Consider the following 22263-nt stretch of genomic DNA (forward strand, 5'->3'; position numbering starts at 1 on the left):
AAAATCTGCTTTGGGATTGCTGTCCCAGATACAGCTGGTGTTTTCAGACAGACTGACCTGAGCCTTTAATTTCAACTGCAGAGTCACTTCACTGAAGGACCCAGATACATGAAGTAATGAGTAGGCAGAGGGCAGAGTAGGTTTTAGGTGTTTTCTGTGGCTTTTATATATCATAATATATTTACCATATGTGTTAATCTTAGTTGATGAAAACAGAGATAGTGCAGAAATTTTGAATCTGTCAATATTCATGAAACCAGTGGCTTAGGGTAATTTATGTAGTCTGTATATTGCTATTGTTAACACAAAAACAGTACTGGGGGCCAGATGGCTCAGCAGTGCTCTTCCAGAGGACCCAAGTTTGACTCCCAGCTCCAGACGGTGGCTCACAACTGTCTATAATTCCAGTTTCTGGGGATCCTAGGCCTCTGGCCTCCTAGGGTGCTGTATTCACCTGCACATACCCCCACATAGGCACAGACATACATATACATAATTCAAGATAATAAGAGTAATTCTCTAATCATAAAAAAGAATTTTAAAAGTATTAAACATATTTAATGATTATATAATATCTCATAAAGTAGAATATAGTCCTTTAGTTAATAGGCTCCTAAATTTATTTCATTTTTTTTTTTACTTTAGTGAATAACTTTATGATGAGTTTTTCTTTTTCTTCTTAAAATAGAGAATTTTTGACTAAAGGGTATGTAGATCCACAAATTACTTGCCGTTTTAATTAAAATACTGTGACTAACACTGCAAATTGCTGTTATTTCTTGGCCTCAGTTTCTTTGTGGCAGTGGGGCAGCTGGGTCAGATTTCTTTCAGTTCTGTGATATGTTAAGCACATTGCACGTACTACGTTTCTCCTTTGTCTTTGTTCAAAAGTTTGGAGGGACTAAGGGGGTTAGATATGATTAAAAAAAGAAAAAAGCATTGTGTTCATGTATAAAATTCTCAAAGAATAAAAATTTTAAAGTCTGTAATCCTTGTTAGTGTTCTGATACATGTCAACATGTAGTTTCCTGCATTTTGAAGAAGCTTCACTCCCAGAGGTATGCAGAAGACTCGAGGATGTACTTGGGCAGTAACTGTAGAAGTAGCTGGCTTTCATGTCTGTTTCAGAATGTAGTACATTGCATTACTGCTGAATGATGTTGCAGCTAACCATGCAACATTGCCAACCACTTTATTTGCGTATGTGGTCACCAAAATTGGTTACTTGAACTACTCTTCTGTCATCTGCACCAGTGTGGTGACGGTAGAGTATTTTTAGGGGGGGTAGGGAGCAGTAAAAACAGACAGGACAAAACATGTCTTCCTGTTTTTTCAGGTTTTCCAAATCAAAATATGTTTCAGTTGGATAGGTCAATTGTTCCTTATTATTTTATTGGCTCAGACTGAAGAGCAGCAAATGCTTGCCTCGTTGTAGATATGTATTTCTAAGACTACTGGCTTTTTACTGGAAGGAAATCCCTTTGGCTTATATTAAGCTTTGGGTAGACTTTGGCCTCAGTTCTTGTTACATGCGCTCTTGTCAAACAAAGCAGCTCCCCACCCCATGCTTATACAGTAGAACTTTGAACATGAATTTAGGGCTTTAAATTTGATTCTCAGTTTGTCTTTGCAGCTCACTGAAATTGTTCACCTTTAGACAACCTTTCAGTTGTCTTCTGTCTGTACGTTTGATAAACATGGCATACGTTTTTACATACCTTTCATGAAAGTGCTCAGAAAGAGTGAAGGCCCTGTGACAACAGCCGCCTCCTTCCTGTTACACATTTTCATGCCGTAATCGACACTTACTTTACATTCAGTATTTAGCGGTGCTCAGGCCAGCTGTGTTCACGTAGAACTCATTTCAACCCCTCGTCAGCAGGTCCTTCACAGAGGACTTTGGTTGGTTCTGGGACTCTAGGACAGCCTGGCTGTGACCCAGGTTCTTTGTGCCTTCACGTTTGTCAGCCCGACATCAGAGCTGTGTGTAAACATACGCACACCATTGTCACGTCCGCAGCAGAAATGACTGCAGATTTCCACTCAGATTCCTGTTTTATATTTGTTTCTTACACTGAAGACCTTAGTTCTTTAGTGACCTTAGTCGTTGCTCTACTCTTCCATTTCTATTTCAAAATTTAATTTTATTTATTGTTGCTGTGTGTATGCTTGTGTGTGATGCATATGTATGTGCCATGGCATGCATATGGAGGTCCCAGGACAAATTTCAGGAGCTGGTTCTCTCCTTCCACACTGGATTCTAGGGAGTGAACTCAGCGGGTCAGGCTTGTGCAGTCAGGACTTTGACCTGCTGAGCCACCTCACTGGCCCATCTTTTATCTTTTTTTAAAAAAAGATTTATTTATTTATTATGTATTCAGTATTCTGCCTACATGCATGCTTGCAGGCCAGAAGAGGGCACCAGATCTCGTTACAGATGGTTGTGAGCCACCTTGTGGTTGCTGGGAATTGAACTCAGGACCTCTGAAAGAACAGCCAGTGGCTCTTAACTGCTGAGCCATCTCTCCAGCCCCCCATCTTCTATCTTTAATAGTTTCAAAATAAGAATGTCAGTTTTATAGAAAACAATTTGTTTCACTTGTAGGAAATATCCTTGTAGGGATATATTGTTTTGCTTTATTGCTCCTTGAAGTAATCCCTCTCTGGGCTTAGCCACTCACATATAATTAGGATCATTTGTTTTATTTCATTCTCTATTTTTAGAGTGCTGCTTTTTCTCATTTTAATTTATTTTTACTGATATTTAAGTCATTTATGTGGCCTCAAAATCTCAAAATAGGGACAATCTGTTTCTTTCCCTTTTTCTGTCTTCCCCATTGGTAAACATTCAAATTAGCTTTTGCTTACTCTTCTATTTTTTAAGCAAAACACACATGCATATTCATATTTACTGTTTTTAAGGTAGCCTGGTGAAGACTATTTCACAGCAGTAGGGTGGAATCTTCCTGATTGCTTTAGAGTCATGATTATTCCCTTGCATGGACAGTTTTACTCTTGCCAATGTAAGATGAAAACGGCAGAAAGGAAGTCAGCTCTGTCTTAGTAAGCTGTGAGAGGGCAGAGATGAGTGTCTTTGGTCTACAAACCTCAGCCATAATCACTGCCAGACACACTCATCATAAGAACATGTTGAGTTTTAGCTGATCAGTTGTGTATATCAAGTCTGTACTCTAATGTTTTCCCTATTCATTTTAATTATAATTAAGAATGAAAGACAATGCATAGATTTAAAAATATTATATCACTCTTGTACTTCTGAAGCAAAGTCAATTTAGTTATGCATTTTTATTAATAAAATGAATTTGTTTTGCTATTTTGTGACTGGCCTACAATTTTTCTATGATGCTATTGTCTGCCCTTTCACCATTTAGTTTTTATTTACCTTTTAATGAAAGCCTAATTTACATATGTAGAGGTAACACATTTTGTTTGTTTTGTTTTTTGAGACAGAGTTTCTTTGTGTGGGCTTGGCAGTTCTAGAACTAGCTCTTTAGGTCAGGATGGTCTGGAACTCCCAGAAATCCACCTGCTTCTGCTTAAAGGTGTGCACGTTTCCCCCTGTCCTCCCCTCCCCAACAAATTGTATGTGTATGTATTGATGAAATTACTTATTTTTTTCATGTATGAACAAGATCAAGATTTGAACATAGACTGTTATATAAAATTCAGAAACCTCTTGGATGCCTCTCAGTCAACTTTTTCTAACAGTTGTATCTGTTCCTCTTGTACATGAAATCCTGCAACATGGATGTGCTTTTTGTACCTGCATTCTTTTGTGTAGATGATAGAATCCCACACGATCCTTTCTGTTTCTGTGCCGCTTATTTGCATCTAGCATGTTTCTCATCCTTACTGCTGTCAGATCTTGTCTTTAGTGCTGTCCTCATTGAAGCCATGTCTCAGCCTTTTGTTATATTGTTTTAAGCTGGTCTTTTAAAGTTTGTCCTACATCATGAATACAAGTTGTTAGGTCTATAGTTCAACCCTCCTCCTGTCCCCCTGAAATGGCAGTACTGATGACATTGTCCTAAACAGAAGGACTTTGGCCAGGTAAACAGAAGGGTTGTTACTGGGTAAACAGAGGCTTTCCTGGGTCTCAGCACCAAATGTAAGCAAGGGCTCAGTGACATCACTTACCCAGACCATTGCATGGGTAGGGAGAAAGGGTTATTGGGCATTAAATTGCTGAGGCTGTCTCTAAGGGGGCAGAGAGAAGAGCAAAATGGAAGAACAGCAGATTTTGTATGACAGTTCGCATGGCAGGTCTTTGAGCTGATATAGGCTGTTCAGATTGAACAGGAACTAGATGCAGCTGGCTTGAGGTAGTTGAACTTTGGGGCAGATTAAGGGAGGCTCCAAGTAAACAGAAACCTGTCCTTATTTTTTATTTTTAAAAAAAATTTGGGCCCTTCGTGATACACTTCCTTCAACAAGGCCATACTTCCTAATCCTTCTAATCCTATCAAAGAGTTCTACTCCCTGGTGACTGAGCATAAAAATATATGAGCCTTTGGGGGCCATTCTTACCCAAACCACCATTGGCCATTCATTATATTTCTAAGAATAGAGTAAAATATCTATTTCCCAATTGCCATTTGGACCCACTCAACCATTTTATAAATCTCTTGTACTATTGGGCTTGGTATTTAGAAAGTTGTTTTATCATCCCAGGTATATCTTTCCAGTTGTCAACTTTCATCAGTTATTCCAATGGTAAAATATCAAAATAAAGGCATTTAAAAAAGGAAAATGGGGGAATCACCTACTAGATAAGTTGGCAAGCTTTTTCTTTCTTTTTCTTGGAGGGGGTGGTGTTGGTTTTTCGAAACAGAGTTTCTCTGTGTAACAGCCCTGACTGTCCTGGATCTTACTTTATAGACCAGGCTGACCTCGAACTCACAGAGATCCTGCCTCTGCCTCCCAAGTGCTGGGATTAAAGTGTACCACTACTGCCTGCTCAGTAAACTCTTTCTTAAAGGGCCATCTGGTATATAATTTTAGACCTGTGGCCACAGTGTCTACCCCACTCTGACCAACATGGCCACATTCCAGTAAAGGTTACTGCAAAAGCAAGTGAACTGCAAACCGAGTTCTGCAACACTTGACCAACAGCCTGGTGCTCAGTGAAACCATTCCTCCCCCAGCTTTTGTGTGATGTTCTCCAAATGATTGCATCATCCTTCTAGAAGGATGTTTTAGGGGTTTTGTTGGTTTGTTTTGTTAGCTTAGAGACATTGGCTTTGCAGTTTGCATTTTTACTTTGCTGAGTATATTCATTGATTCCATAGTTTTCATATTCTACCCATAGTAGACTGGAGAAGAAAGTGGCAAAGAAAGATTCTTCACGATGACCAGAAACATTAAAAGGTGGATTCAGGAGGTAACAGCACTGTAGACAGCAATGGCGGGAAAATGATCACAGACAGTACATTTTTCACTTGTGCTGAAACCTGAGATAAAAGCAGTATAACATCATGCCTGATGCGCAAGCTGTATTTCCTCACACACATCCACTCTCTTTCACACACAATTAAAAAATACACAAAGAATGCAGTACACATTCTTTCTTGCTTTGAAGACCGTGAAAAGAATCAAGGAACATCTAAGAAGATTGACCATGAAATAGCAGGTCTTAATAATAGTTAACATTGCTAAGGAGAAAAAAAACATTGAAAAATTAGTTCTGCTTATGGTAATATATGAAGAATCCATTCTTACAAGTTTACTCAGTTACTTCATGTAGTTGAAACATTTTTAACATAATCCAAACTATATTGACTAGTGTTTTCATAAGAAAAAAAAGTAATCTAGTTAAGGTTGTGATTCTTGAGCTAGGAAGCAGAGGCAGGAGGATTGTGAGCCTGAGTCCAGCCTGGGCTGCCTAGATTGTGAAAGGTGATTCTCCCCTTAGCACACCTTGAGAGTATCTTATACTGCTGAACCAGGTGGCATGTTCTGTTTTTCTGTTCTCAGTACTACCTTGTATTAATCATTAATGTTCTGATCTAGGCTATAAGAATGAATTTACATGTGATGGATACTTGGGCTTAAATTTTATTGTTTTCAGACTGCTATGAACCTCTTGATCCTAGTTGTTTTTAATTAGACCATTAGATTTCAAAATCCTCTCTGTCAACTGTGGTGTACTGAGGGATACGCTGGCAGTACCAATACCGCCTTCAGAGTTTGAAGTGACAAATGTCTGCTGTTCCATTGCTCATAATGCCATTTTTAACTTTTGTTGGTATTTGTAATATAACCAGGATTTTTTAATTCCAATAACCCCTAGGAGAGATTTTAGTTTGTACTGAGAATCCTAATAACAGATTATAAAATTTTATGACAAAACATAAAAATTCTTATTTTTATATCCCCTTATGTGGTAAACTCAGGTATTTAAATTTAATAAAAGTCAAGTAAGTTTTCAATTTAAAGGAAAATTATTAAATAAAAAATGTTCCTTTAAATATAGGTTCAGTAGAAACAGTAAAAATTTATCTGTAGCCTATTTTTATAAAAGAGGTCTCACTACTAACAGAATCACCATCGCTTTCCTTTGTCTTTATTTTCTAAGGCAAGAGGAGCAGATGTCCCGGAGATCCCTGGAGATCTTACTCTTAAAGCATGTGGCAGCACAGCGAGTATGAAGGTGAAGCACGTGAAGAAGTAAGTATGGCCAGGAGGGGCTCTCAGTGAGTTCTTTATTTCTTGGAAATGTTTTATTTAGGTCTTCCTGTGCATGTAACAGTCTATACTGTTAAACCCTACATTGTAATTCAACAATGAACTGAATAGGTCTTTATACAGCCCACTTGCCTAAAAATACACTTTATTTTCCATCCTTCTACATTGTTGCCTATTAAGTTTCATTTGTCTAACAGGAACATCTAGACCTGCCTCTGTACCTCTAGTGCATAATCTCATTTATTAAGGAAAATCATCTTTATCAGTTGAATTATGGAATCCTAGGCTTGCCTTTAAGAAGCCTGAAAGAGATACCTAGAATTGAAAGTTACATGGAATACCTGAGTTTTTCCCACATAGTTCTAATAGGAAATTCAGCTTCTCCCTTGGTAAAGGAGGGCTAAACAGGGAAATAAGTTTCAAGTGTAAGTCTAGGGAAGATAAGGATAAAATGTTCATTCTGTATCCAGGTCCAGCACTCCCGGACTGATGGGCTGTGACAACATCCACAGGTAAAGTCTGGTGTGCTTTGTGTTATGAATCATGCTTCTCTATAGAAGCAGGCAGTTTATGGTTAGTTTGCCAAAGGTCTGGCTTTTCTATGAGCATTGACTTGGGGCAAGGTTAAGAGACTCAGTGTCTCATTTTTGGTTCCTATCTACACACTCAATGCAGTATTCATCTGGTTCCATGTGTTTCTGAAAAGGTTGTGTGAATGTTTGTGGCTCACATGCATGTGCTTATTAAGTATTTTTGCTTGCATGAGCTCTGAAATCCATGGTATTTATACTAATTTTGAGTAGTCAAGTATCTTTGTTTCATATTTACTTTTATGTATTTTAGGTTACCCTTCACCAAGGGACACTTTCCAAAGATGGCTGAATGTGCACATTTTCATTATGAGAACGTGGAATTTGGCAGTATACAGGTATAATTGAAACATTTCCTACATTCTGAATTGAAATAAGTGATAGTTGATATTTTATTATTTGTGATATTTTGATACTGGTTCATGTAAAATCTTTTATTCTTTTCTATTGATCAGTACTTGATGCCAAGTTGGTTTTTTGAGACAGGGTTTCTCTGTGTAGCTTTGCGCCTTTCCTGGAGCTCACTTGGTAGCCCAGGCTGGCCTCGAACTCACAGAGATCCGCCTGGCTCTGCCTCCTGAGTGCTGGGATTAAAGGCGTGCGCCACCAACGCCCGGCTACACATATTTTTAATCACCATACTAACATGTATCAGTTAGGGAATTCTCCCTCGCCCCCACATACCCCATGTTATGAGTCATATATGTCCATGAGTTTGTAAAGTAGCTTTGCCTTCTGGAATTATGTAGCCTTGCTAACACTGCCTTGTTTGAATCACTTTGAGTTTTGAAATCTGGAAGATTGCAGTGCTCCCACTTAATTCTTTGTCAAGTGTCTTGGTTATTATTGGCCTCAGCATTCTCACTTGGCATCAAATGAAATACTTTGCTCATGTGATAAGTCACCAGCAGCTTAATGTGAAAATGGAAACTGTAAAGGGGAAGGTTGTGATTATTTGAAAAAGCTGTGTTTTCCCAGGGCAACAAAAGCTGTTCTTCATTTGTTTTTAATGATAGTCAAATAGAAAAAGAGCTTGATGTTCTACACACTACATAGAGAAGTTCTCCACCTGCCAATCTAGCTCTGCCTTGTCCAAAACGAAGCCTTCCAGGCATGATTGATATGTGCCATAGTGAGCTACTTTTCCTAATTGTATCTTAAAGCCTATTTAGATGGGTTTGAGCTATAGGATTTATGAAAGCTCAGGATATTTTATTTCAAATAATTGACAGTTTGAAATGCAACAGAGATTTCTAACATTTGATTGTTTGTCTATTGACTATAAGACACCAAACAAAGTGTATTTTGTTTGCTTAATATACTTGTGTCTTTGAGATTTCAGCTATAATAATGTCTTAGTTACTTTTTTGTTGCTGTGAAGAGACCATAATGAAGACAACTCATAAAAGACATCATTTAATTTGGAGCTCATAGTTCCAAAGGGTACTTGAGTCCATACCCGTCATGGTGGGAAACCTGGCAGCAGGCAGGCAAGCATAGCACTGGAGCAGGAGCCAAGAGCTTACATGTTGAGTCAATAACTAGGAAAGGGATGGGGGGTGGAGGGAGGGAGGGAGGGAGAGAGGGAGAGGGAGAGAGAGAGAGAGAGAGAGAGGGAGAGAGAGAGAGAGAGAGAGAGAGAGAGAGAGAGAGAGAGAGAGAGAGAGAGAGAGAGAGATAGCTAGTCAGTCAGTAACTGGGAATGGTATGAACTTTTGAAACTTAAAAGCACACCCTCAGTGACACACTTCCTCCAACAAGGCCACACACCCCAATCCTTCCCAAACAGTTCTATCAACTGCAGAACAAGCATTCAAACATATGAGCTTATGGGGACCATTCTCATTATAACGACAATGATAATTTTTACTACAGAAGAGCTATTCAAGAATCCACTACTAAATATACTTTTCATTTTGTGACTATTATGTATTTGAGTGATTTGTTTGCATACCCTTACAATGAGGCAAATTATTTTTTGGTAAACTTACTTTGTTTGTAGTTTTATTTTGTTTTTGTCTTTACAAGGTTGAGAGCCCTCTTTTGCAAGTAATAAACATTGTGAAGACATCTCATATACATCAGGAAGAGAAATAGTAGTCTAGAGATTATAGCCAAATTGAGAAGAGTGTTTAAATGGTTGGCATTATATAACAGGCCAGAAGTCTTTTAGGACTTTGATTTAAAATAAAAACAAAGCTATTATTGGTAAGCATGATAGAATGGAATTACAGGCTTTAGTTAGCGTAATTAGGGTACCTAGTTGTAGCATGAATCTTAAAAGTTCTTATTAATAAAATCAAACCTGAAGCCAGTTATCGGGGTGAATGCTGGAAGATCAGAGAAGCAGAACAAGCCACAGCTACCTCACCTCGCCAGTTCCTCAGCTGGTTCTGTTTCCTCAGACTAGATGCCTCTGAGTCCTCATCCAGAATAAATCTCAGCTGAACTGTGCTGCTCAAAAGCCTGAATGCTTCTAGTTTCTGGTCCTCATGCTTTATATACCTTTCTGCTTTCTACCACCACTCCCTGGGATTAAAGGCTCGCTTTCTGGGATTAAAGGCGTGTATCACCATGCCTGGCTGTTTCCAATGTGGCCTTGAACTCACAGAGATCTAGAGGGATTTCTACCTCTGGAGTGCTAGGATTAAAGGTGTGAGTGCCACAATTTTCTAGCCTTTGTATCTAGTGGCTGTTCTGTCTCTGACCCCAGACAAGTTTATTAGGGTGCACAATATTTTGGGGAACACAATACCACCTCACCTAGTAGTACCCTTCTACTAGGAAGTTAGGGAACTTTGTGAACTTGAGCAAGCAGGTACACTTCTTTGTGTTTTATTTCCTTTATTGCTGAGGTGTATAACATATTATAGTACTAAACTTTTCATGTTTTGTTTTATGATTGAAGGCTGAATATTGTGTATATGGAAGAGATGTGGATTAGGGATAGCACTCAGCTGGATTTGACTTTTCTGAAAGAGCGTTAGAGGCTTCAAATCTCTAGGAGGACTGTGTCACAGAGGGAAATTTCAGGAAACCTTCCTGCTGCTGAACAGAGAAGAGCTGTATACTTTCACTTGCTTGTTCCACTGGTTCTTAGGCTTCTGCTCCCTCCCTAGAGGGTACAACACCAACTCACTGTGTCCCCTCCACATCTAAAGCTCATGAGTGAATTTTCTGGACTACCTTGTAGTTTCAGGTGTGTGAGAATGGGGGCAAGTTTTAGAAAACCAACTCCATTCACTTTATGAATTAATTCCAGAATCTTCTATTATCTGTTGTCCATCCTCCATTTGGATCTATTATCTGTTGCCCATCCTCCATTTGGATGAATTCCTCTCGAGAAATCCATTTCTTGTCAGTGTTGTCTGGTTTTTTTTTCTGTCTTTGGAGCTGGGTCTCTCCAGCTTCCCTTCAGGTTCTGCTTCTGATGTGGTTGAGCCTAAGTCATGTTTAGAAGGGAAACATCAGTTTCCATGAACTGAGTTGTAGTTGTATCATAAAAGAAGTATAGTAGCCACCTGGCTTGACTACCTGTTGGTGATTTTTGACTTGCTTTTTGTGCTCTATCTTGTATATGGGTTTATTATCTGGCTGAATACCATTTATAGGAAAACTAAACATAATAATACCGCTCTTCAAACGATTCTGTTTCATACAAACAGTTAAAAATAAAGTTTGTCTCAGTTAATACTCTTTATCATTTTATGTGTATTGCTTTTTACAGTAGATAAACCTTAGTACACTTGATCCTAAACATATTTTGGGAAAACGAATCTCCTATATGTAACTCAATTTCAGTATGTGATTGAAAATACGTTCTGAGGAGCAAACAAGAAGCCTTGCTCAAATGTGCCTAGAAGAAGCCACCAGTCTCGTTTGGCAGCTCTGTTATATGTCAGTAGGCTAGTCACACTGTGGTGGCCGACTCAGGCGTTACCTTCTAATACATCCAAACTCTGGAACACCTCTTCAGTCATTTACCTTCTTGGTTTAAACTTTGATCTTAGGAATTTCTCTTGGATGTACAGATTTCTTTACATTTATATTTCTCCTCAGCTCTTAAAATATTGTAATTGGCTGTCATTCTCTAGGATGAGAGAAGATGTCCATATTTATTGGCCATTTCTGCTGTTGTGGGACCTTCCCCTAAGTGTGGTTTGTTTACCCAGTGAGGCCCTGTTAGAGAAAACTAATTTTGACTTTGCAAACAGTTAACAGTTGGAAATGACTTCTGGATTAGGGATGAAGACTCGTGTCCACTTCCCCTCTCAGTGCTGGGATCCCATCTGGCGTGGTGGTGCACAGTCTGTGCAGTAGTCGCATTGAGTTCAGATGTGTGTCAGGCCTGGTGTGTCCAGAAGGCACTGTTTCTTGTGTCTTCATTCCCACTGGCTTTTACACTCTTTCTGTCTCTTCTTCCCCAGTATTCCCTGAGCCCTGAGGGGAGGGGTTGGTGAAGACATCCCATTTAGGGCTGAGTGTTCCAAGCTTTCTCACTCTCTGCACATTGTCTAGTTGTAGATCTCTTTATTCGTTCTCATCTACTGCAGGAAAACTTCTCTGACGATGCTGAGTCAGACACTGATCTATTGGTATAGCAGAATATTGTTAAGAGTCATTTTATTCTATGTTCTTTAGCAGAACAATGGTATTTGGTTTTCCTCTAGGTCCATGGCTTATCTAGTCTCAGGTTCTTGGTCACCCGAGCAAAGTGAGGCATAGGTTCCCATTTCATGGAATGGGCCTTAAAACCAGTCAGATTGTGGTTGGTCACTCCCACAATTTTTTTGTGCCACCTTTGCATCAGAATAACATATAGGTGGTGTTTTGCCATAGATCCATAGCAAAAGGACAAAGCTACCATAGAAGAAAAACTTAGGAAACCGTGAACCAAAGTCTAGTCTTCTAAGTTACATTCCTCAGGTGTTTCATCACAATGGTGAAAAGTTGACTTGTACACATTTAAGATGGATGATAAAAAGTGCAAATGCAAGTTAAAATTCCTTCTGTTCTCTATCCCTGTTAATTAGTATGTATCTATTTGAATCTTTAAAATATTGCAGAATATATGTGGTAAAGTTTATAGATGCAGCCCTCTTAACAGCTAGCCATATAGTTGTATCATTTTATAAGTAGATGTAGGTTCTGCTATATACTCTGCCTTGAGACATGCCTTTTTACTTGAAAGTATGGCTCTTGGAGCTATTTTATTATTCTCAAAAGTTTGGAATTCCCTCTTTTCACAGCTCTGTATGTAATATCTACTTTCTGTTATTGTGATAAAATACAATGACCAAGGCCACTTACAGAAGAGGGTGTTTACTTGGGGTTGTGGTTCCAGAAGGATAAGGATCTATTACAGCAGACATGGTAGCAGAGCAGTTGAGAACCCACATCTGGAACTACAGAGGCTAGGCAGGCAGAATGAATTGAGATGGGCAGAATCTGTATCCTTTAAGACCACAGCTCCTAAACTTATCCAAACATCTCCACCAATAAGTGGTCAAGTAGTCACACATTTGAGCCTGTGAGGGCCATTCTCATACAACTCTAACATGCTGCTTTATCTTATTTTTAAAAAGCATTTACTTCTTTTTGTTTGATGTGTATGAGTGTTTTCTCTGCATGTATGTATATGCACTATGTGTATGCCTTGTGCCCATAAAGATGAGAGGTGTTGGATCCTCAGAACTGGCGTTAAAGATGTTGTGAGCCAACACATCAGTCTCTCTGCAAGAGCAGCAAGTGCTCTTAACTGCCACCCAATCTTTCAGCCCGCTTTTTAAAAATTGTACACAATTCATTTAATTAGCTTCGTGTTTTATTGATCTGACTGTGTCCACTAAATGAAACCCTATGAAAGGATTCACTAGGTCATGGAGTATGTACATTTAAAATATTGACATTTGTTGTTAAGTTGTTATTTTTTTCTTTTTTAAGTGTAGTAATCTCCATAGTCCACAGGAGTGAATCCCAAGCCCTCTAGTGGATGACTACAATAGCATGTATTTCTGATTGTAATGTTTTTTCTTATGAAAAAGTTTAATTTAAAAATGAAGTGTAGTAAGAAGTCAGCAACAGTAAAATGTCAATAATCACTAATAATAAAATAGAGTAATTGCAGCAACATATTTAATAAAATTGCTAGTATCTTCATTTGTATTTTAGAGCCATTAGTACATAAAATAAAGGTATTTCAATATGATCCCTGCAATACCATGACAATTAATCTGATAACTGAGATGATTACTGAACACCAAGTGGCTGTATTCTAAATAGTATGAGTATACTACATAATGGATGCCTCATGTCCAGTATGGCTGGGACAGCATGGGGTTTATCACTCTAGTCAAAATTACATGCAGCTGACAGCTCCAGTTGCTGATGTATGTTATTTTCCATTTAATATCTCCAGACTTTGGAAGGCGTGGGTGCCTGAAACTACAGAAAGCTAAACCACAAGCAAGAGTGGGGTGCAGGTGTGGCAGGTGTGTGTGTGTGTGTGTGTGTGTGTGTGTGTGTGTGTGTGTGTGTGTGTTACTCTATGCCATTTTGTTCTGAGGGCAGTGAGAGCGTGTTTTCCTCAACATTTATGACAGTGGCAGGCAATGTTAATCTTTTTATATTTTGTTCCTAAAACAGGTGAACTAAGGCCATGCATTAATGAATGATGTGTTACCTACTCATGGCTCACTTTTCTTTCTCTTTCTGTGCACTGTATCTTGAATACTTTGATTATCCTTTTTTCTTCTTTCTGTTATCATTCTTGTTGATTTCTTGTCTTAACTGTGGTCTAGCACAAGACTAGACAAACCAACAAATTATAATCGGGAAATAGACACATGTGTACCTACCCCCCCCCCCCCCCCCCCGCCTCGAACTCACAGAGATCTACCTGTCTCTGCCTCCCAAGTGCTGGGATTAAAGGTGTGCACCACCACTGCTCAGTGTATACATACATTTTTAATGTCTAGTAAAGATTAACATTTTTGGATTCATGGAGGAAGACAGATTGATGGGCTGTCCAGTATGTGTTGGTCAATAGATCATCCATTTGGGAAATATTAAGCTTGGTTAGTATCATCCAAGGCCCTTCTAAGTTGTGTTCTGTTGTCCCAGTTTAGAGAGGTGGACGTTTGAGTGATGAAAGGACACCTACCAGGGCTTACACTGGTAATAAAGCCAGCATCTGAAGCCAGGCTGTCTGTAAGGTGCCCTAAGAGCACTCCCTTGCTCTCTCTCTCTCTCTCTCTCTCTATATATATATATATATATATAGATATATATATATATATCTATATATATATATATCTATATATATATATATATATCTGAATTGGCAGCACATAAGCATTATGTTGCAGAAATGGGGTGAACTCCTGTGTTGTCTCTTGTTTGGCAGTGTGACCTTAGGTAGATTATCTAAGCATCCTGGAAAACCTCTGTTCAGCCAGTTGGGCTACCATGCCGAGAACTGATGCTGGTGAGATGAGTGGGTGAGCCGTGTGTTGTATTCTCATTGCACTTTGCTTTCCTGGCCACAGGTCAGATTGTCACTTAGTCTTGTTTTTGCTTTCTTTATCTTCATATGGGGATTCCTTGATACACTAGAAATACCAGTCAATGGCAAATGTTTTCTTTCTGCTGAGAAACCATGTGAACTGTGGGCTCTGATGTAGACATCTGAGATGGCAACAGATGAAGGGAAAGGGACATAACAGCACAGGGCAGGAAGGTTGTGCCAGGTTGTGTTACTTTAGCCCACTTCCATTCAGTGTGAATAGCTGTGTTTAAAAATTAGTAGGAATACAGAGTTTCTCCTGTTCTAGAGATAGATTGTACAGATATCCTTACATTCCTGGAACATCTTCTGTTTTGCATGTGTTTAAAAACAAATTTCTTTTATCACTTTACTAATATTTCATAAATTGGTCTCTCTGCCTAAATGTGGGAGGATTTTTTTATTTGTCCTTTTTAATAAGCACTCTAGAATAGTTTGCATTAATTAGAGCTGTCTGTTGTTTGAAGGTTTCTTCAGTTTTCCTGTTAAAACCTTTGTGCCTGGTTCCCAGTAAAGGGTTTAATTTTTAATTATAATTTCAAGTTTTATATATATATATATGTATATATATTTTATATATATATAAAATAATTTAAGAACGGTCTAATTTTTTTAAAGGTTAGTTTTTATGTTTTATATTAAGAAAAGTATCTTTTGCCTTTCAGATTTGTAGGCTATAAACTGTGTAAAATATTCTAAAAATTAAGTCTGACCAGAAAGCCAGGTTTTAGTTTTCTTGATCAAACTGTCTTATGTCATTTTTCAAATTATTGGTTTTTAATTGTTTTTTTCTATTTAATTTTTCTCTTTTTGATTGGAAAGTTTATTTTTTGTTTTTCTGGACAAGAGTTGAGGGAAACATACTTATTAGTACTTATCTATCAAAAACTGTTTGTCTTAAACCACTCTTTGCTCTATATTTTCCATTAATATTATGCAACTGATATCATATTTCTTTTCTTGAGAGAGAACATTGCTATAGGAATTGTTAATAGTCCATTTTACATACAACCAGTCAGTGCTTGGCTGCATTGTTGGGTATTTAATCCAGGGTTTTACTTATGCTCAACTTGTGTTCCACCTGGTAGGCAATGTTTCTGTACACTGATTTTCAGTAAGTACATTGAATTTTTTTGTATTTTCCTTTGAATAGTACTTTGGTGGCCACAAACTTTGGTTGTTGATGCACCAATATAGTATATTTGAAGGATATGAAAACAAAAGATAATTGCTGTTTTTGTTAGACAACCTGGTGGTCTGCCACTCCTGAGAAGTGCTTAACATAGTATACTACAGCCCAGAACTCCTGGGCTACAGGTGTGTACCATGCTGCTCCCAGCAACTTTTATTTTTCCAAATTGTAGTGTCTCATGAACAAAAATAATGATTTATCCAGATTTCACAAGATATATATATTTTTTGTGAGGGGAAAAAGTCTCCTGCAACATTGGTAGAAACTTTTATCAGTCTGAAGCCCTGCTTCCTTCCTCTGTGCTCTGTGTCATACCGCCATCTAGTGTTAGGATGGCAGGTGGACACCTTGATTAGAGGAGTCTGCCGGTTAGTCTTTTATCCCCAGCCTTGCACTTTCATTTTAAATAAGGGAATTTTCCTATGAGTGAGTGTGGAACAAGGATGACTGGATTGCTACTCACATCACCAGTGAGGCTACCTGGAAAACGGGACCCCAAGAAAGACACGGAGAAATGGATGAGATCTACATGAACAGCCTGGACATGAGTGGGAGCAATGAACGGCGAGGGTCGAGGGAAAGAGAGCTGGAGATCCTAGCTGGATCAAGAAAAGAGAGGGAGAACAAGGAATAAGAGACCATGGTAAATGAAGACTACATGAGAAAAGGAAGAAAGAAAGAGCTAAAGAGGCCCACAGAAATCCACAAAGATACCCCCACAAAAGACTGCTGGCAATGGTCGAGAGACAGCCGGGACTGACCTACTCTGGTGATGGGATGGCCAAACACCCTAATAGTTGTGCCATAAACCTCATCCAAGGACTGAGGAATCTGGATGCAGATATCCACGGCTTGGCCCCTGGTGGAGTGCTGGGAGTCTAATTAGTGAGAAAGAGGAGGGTCTATATGAGCGAGAATTGTTGAAACCAAGGTTGGATAAAGCACAGGGACAAATAGCCAAACGAATGGAAACACATGAACTATGAACCAAAGGCTGAGGGGCCCCCAACTGGATCAGGCCCTCTGAATAGGTGAGACAGTCAATTGGCTTGATCTGTTTGGGAGGCATCTCGGCAGTGGTACCAGGTCCTGGGCTTGTTGCATGAGTTAGCTGTTTGAAACCTGGGACTTATGCAGGGACGCTTGGCTCAGTCTGGGAGGAGGGGACTGGACCTGCCTGGACTAAGTCTATCAGGTCGATCCCAGTCCTCCGGGGAGACTTTGATCTGGAGGCGGTGGGAATGGGGGGTAGGCTGGGGGGAAGGGGAGGGGAGCAGGAAGGGAGAGAACAAGGGAGTCTGTGGCTATTATGTAGAACTGAATAGTATTGTAAAATAAATAAAAAAAATAAGTAAAAAAAAATAAAAGTATAAAATAAAAAAATAAATAAGGGAATTTGAATTATTTTAACTGTTTGCACATGGTCTCGTTAATTCTTCACAACAGTTTCAGTAAAGGAATTTGAGATAAGCGTTGCTTAAGAACTTACTGTGTGGTATAGCCATTCTGAATGTTTCTTTCCAACTAGAAAAGAGTATGCAGGCAGAACTAATACTTTAAGTAAAAAAAGAATGAACCATAGCTTTAAAATTCCCTAGTTGAAAGTTAAAAAGTACAGAACTATGTTGTTATCTCCATTATCTGAAGTAAGTTCTTTAACATCTCTGGCCCCCAGCTTTCTAATTTGTTAAAGAAAAATTTAAAAAAAAAATCTATCTCATTTATGTCACAGAATACTGTGAGAATTAAGTAAGATGAGAGTTAAATAATAAACTAGATTATCTAGTATTCTTTGAAGTATTTTAGACAGAAATTCCGAATTTTATTTATTTTGTGTGTGCATGCTTGTGTGTTCCCATGCATTTTCCTTGGCACATGTGGGGCAGCCTGTGGGAGTTGGTTCCTCTCTTGACCATGTGGGTCCTGGAGATTGAATCCAGGTCATCAGAGGTGGTAGCAAGTGCCTTGACCTGCTGAGCCGTCTCCATGGCCAGTAATTCTGTTTTGGAATGTGTTTTCTGAGAGAGTCTTACTGTGGAGTCCAGGCTGGCCTAGATCTGTGGAGTCCTGGCTGGTCTTCACATGATTTTCCACTAGGGGCATGTGTCATCATACCTGATTTTCCACTAGGGGCATGTGTCACCATACCTGTCTAGAAAGGCAGAAGTGCGGTGCAGTCAAATAGTTATCTGAACATTGAGGAACGTCACACTTGCTTTGAGGACGAGGATGACGATGTCAGTCAGGACTGAGATAGTAGGAGTGACTTTACAATATGCTTTCTTTAGAGAGGCTTCCCACCCTTAATTTAGTTGTCCTCAAACCAAAGAAATGGAAAATGCAGCTCCAGTCTTATACATATTCTGTAGCAATATTCCATCTGAGAGAAAATCATTGTCATTTGAGGAGATAATTGAAATGAAAGTTCAGACTGAGTTATCAGTGCTGCTGTTATCCAAGACCTGGATTTTTAACTGTAAGTGAGTTTATCCTGTTGGTGGAAGTCCTTGGCTAATGGAAAATACATATTTTAGAGTCATGATTGTGCATGAAACTTGCTTATCAAATTAAATATGCTTGAAAACTGGTATGTTGATTCTGAAACTGAAAGGTGCAAGACAAGTCTGTACCAGTGTCTCTCATCCTGTGGGTCTCAACCCAACCCTTTCACAGGGGTCATCTGAGACCATCAGGAAACCCAGATATTTACAGTATGATTCATAACAGCAGCAAAAATTGCAGCTATGAAGTAGCAACAAAAGCAGTTTTATGGTTGGGGGTCACCACAACATGAGGAACTGTATGTATTACAGGGACTCAGCATTAGGAAGGCTGAGAACCAGCACTCTATGATGTTTATGTGTGTAAGTGGTGGCACAGGGGAGGTTAGAGGACAACTTCTAGAAGTCAGTTCTGTGCATCACAGTGATCGAATTCATGTCCTCAGGCTTGGCAGCAGGTGTCTTTACCCATTGAACCATCCTGCCGGACCAAGAACCACGACTCTATAAGCTATCATGTTGGCTTGCCACAGTAACAGACCCAAGCCTTGTCCCTACGCACAACAGTAGCACAGAGACAGGCTGTTTCTGATCATAACATGACTCATGTTGCTGTGATGGGTGCAGTGATATGATGGGAAACAAAACCTTGTGTTTGGGGTTTTGTAGCCCAAAAGAGATACTCACAGTTATGAAACTTGGAGTTTAGTTTACAATACTTATGCTTCTACCCAGCATTCCCCTTTGCCATGGAGAGAAGAAAACCTTGTCCTGGAATTTGTGCACCTTCTTTGGGGAAAAGAAACAAAGAGCTCCATTCACAAACATCCTGAAATGGGAACATAGGGCTGAGGGTGAGAGGCAAGGCTCTGTCTCAGGACGGTTTGACTGCTCAGTTTTCCCCTTAACCCAGTGCCAGTGACCTTCACTCAGAAAGCCCCGATGATGCAAAAATGTGCAAGTAGTCATGAAGCATTGCTTCCTAACAAGTGTGTGCTCTGATGTGAGTCACAGTCAGATGGGACATGATCCTGCTGTGGTCCTTGAGGGGTTTTGTTCATTTTACATCTGTATACTGACCATCATACTGAGCTGAGTGTGATTGTAGTGTTTAGACGTGAATAAATCAGTTGCTTCATCCGTACTCATCTGAGGAGACAGCGCTCTGCTGACTCTTACTTAGTAGGTACACTAAAATGCATGTCTGTCTCTAGTTTTTCTGTAATAAATTTGAAGGCTAACTATGTTACTGATACTTGACCCATAGACCAAAAACTTACCTGCTTGTTAATGAAATATGATCCCATAGGTGTTTTTCTACCAGTTCTCTAAAGTAGGTAGTTGAATTAGTATTTTTAGAGTTGGGTATTAGGGGATGAAGTATTATGTAGGTGGATCATTTAATATTTCACAGCAGAGCTTGTTCTCACATCTCTATCTCCTGTAGGCTTCTGACATGAAAGGAAGCTTGTTTACAGTCTACAGATACAGCACAGTGAGTTTGCCACCATTATCCAACTGTAAAAGATGAATGAAAGAAGAACTCTCTGTGCTCTTTGCCATCTGTTGATTAAGCTTTCAAGAATGACTGTGCTGTGGGTGGAGTGTTGTGTTTTACTCGGCTTTCTGTTATTGCCTTTCATGCTCCCTGTGAGAAAGGACTTTTCTGAACACTTGAGGCTTGCTGAATGGAGTTGTATTTTTAAAAATTCTAACAACACTAATGATGGTTGGTTTCCATGGTAATAAAAAAACTAAAGCCAATACAGGAAACATCACTCCAAAGATAGATTTGGAATGAATTTAGAAATATGAGCTCTGAAAGTTGTGCTAGCTATTTCTAATAAAGGACTGATATACTGTTAATTTGAAGGGAGTGAAATTATTTAAATTACTGAGTTTTGTCAAATTTCTGTGGGTAAATTTAGCTTGTTTCATAGTTTGGTTTAGGTATTGCATAAAACTCATGCATTGTACAGACCTGGGTGTAGGATGTCTTAAAACTCACAGTTTTCAGATAGCTTTCTTGGATACCTTGTATCACTACCTAGAGAGTACCTCTGACAAAAAAGTCTTTGGGAAAGCAAACAATATTAACAGTAAGTGTTTAAGAAGAAAACGTATAAATGTGTAGGTATTCATATGTCTACGAGGTGATTTCTCCAAGTACTCATAAATGGATAGACTGTACCTTTATTGGATACTGGAAGGAATTTGGATATTGAAAGACAGAACTAGAGAACATCCAGAGAGGAAATCTGAAAAGATAAAGTACCTGCTAGGGAAGGTAAACACACATTTAGAAGATACTTTTGGTAAAAACTGTTAGCTCCTTACTTGGGCCGACAAAGCTGAAGGGCATAGAGATAAGTAATTCTCCTAAACCTGCAGTCACGTTGGATTCCAGTCATTTATCTGTGGACATAAGGCTAAGTCTTTAGAATGCAGCTGGGAATTGTACTGGTCTCATAAAATGGAAGTTGCAGGTCCTCCCCCAGGATCCATGACCTCACTAGTACCTGGAGGTTGGCTTGGTTTCCAGTACCAGGCATGATTTTCCACCTGTTGAGTTGGTTTTTAATTCAATTAGAAAACGTATGGGTTTCTGTCAGGATATGAGTGCACTGTTGTAACTTTAGGAGTATCTTGCCCTGTTGGTCATTTTTGTGGTTCCTAGGCATCACAGCTGGGTATGGCTATTCATTGCTTTCTCACCTCGCCCCATACACAGCACCTGTTTGTTAGTTTTCATTATTTTACTGTTTGGTCCTACCTGCAGCTATTTTTCATAAATATAATTTCTTCTCACTCCTTTCTTCCTAGTTCTTCTTGGGATGGATGATTTTTATTTTTTAGTCTCTTTTTCCTACTTTTTTTAACTTTAAAAAATCATACTCTTTTTTTCTGGTTTGGAAAATATCTTTTTAAGAATTTAACTTGAGTACCTTATTTAAAGTAAAAAATGTACTAGTCTCTGGCCTGCTTCTATCGCACAGCCCCACTGTTTAGGGTTTTTAACTGATTACTCCTTCCCATCTTCCACACTCTATGCTGTCCAGGGGAGCCGTTCCATAGTTTTGTCTGCCGTAGGTAGTCATTATTATTTCTATACAGTTAAAATTGTTAGCAGGTGCAAACTCTGTGGCTTAATGCCTTCCTCAGCGTTTCTGCTTTCTGACATTCTTTAGTCTCTCAGCAAGGCTTTATTGATGGAAGTTTTGGTTTTGATCATCAGAAAACAATTCTTTTGACTCATGTTTTTGCATGGTAGTTGAGGTATGAATAAAATCTTGGTAAGTTTATTTTAGAGCTTGAAGATATTCGTAATCTGCTCCATGGGTCACTGTTCAGAAGTTAGATGTTCTGTATTTTCTTAGATGTTTGCTGTTCCTAGTATTCTTATCTCCTTCCTGCCGGTCTAGACTTTTGTATGGAAATATTTCACTTTAGAACAAAGAACTTATTTTAGCTTTTCTTGTTGACCTGGTCTGTTAGAAACAGATCCCCCAGGTTTTGTAATTTGTGAGTGTATTGGTTTCTGAAGGTTACGTTCGTGGGCTATAGTAACAGTTTTTCATTCCTCACTTTTAATTTTTTTTTTTAACTTTTTGGGATTATATGTAATCACATCATTTTCCCCTTCCCTTTCCTCTTTCCAAACCCTCCCATATCACCCTCTACCCCATACACACCTTCAGATTCATGAATACA

At 39.0% G+C, this 22263-nt stretch overlaps 1 protein-coding gene across 9 annotated transcripts in view; it reads left to right on the forward strand.

Annotated features, from left to right (window-relative positions):
• The window catches only part of Arhgap32 (Rho GTPase activating protein 32), a 246672-nt gene that overhangs the window by 120048 nt on the left and 104361 nt on the right, over positions 1-22263 (forward strand). For 5 of the 9 annotated variants that reach the window (XM_076575941.1, XM_076575942.1, XM_076575945.1 and 2 more), the window contains exons 3-4: positions 6596-6687; positions 7549-7633. In XM_076575941.1, coding sequence (XP_076432056.1) covers positions 6596-6687; positions 7549-7633 — 177 coding nt within the window. Of the gene's footprint in view, positions 1-6595; positions 6688-7175; positions 7218-7548; positions 7634-22263 lie in introns of all 9 variants that reach the window. The other 4 variants (XM_076575940.1, XM_076575943.1, XM_076575936.1 and 1 more) reach the window with 1 other exon arrangement.

This window comes from Peromyscus maniculatus, chromosome 7 (genome assembly GCF_049852395.1).
Source record: "Peromyscus maniculatus bairdii isolate BWxNUB_F1_BW_parent chromosome 7, HU_Pman_BW_mat_3.1, whole genome shotgun sequence".
Classification (NCBI taxonomy): domain Eukaryota; kingdom Metazoa; phylum Chordata; class Mammalia; order Rodentia; family Cricetidae; genus Peromyscus; species Peromyscus maniculatus.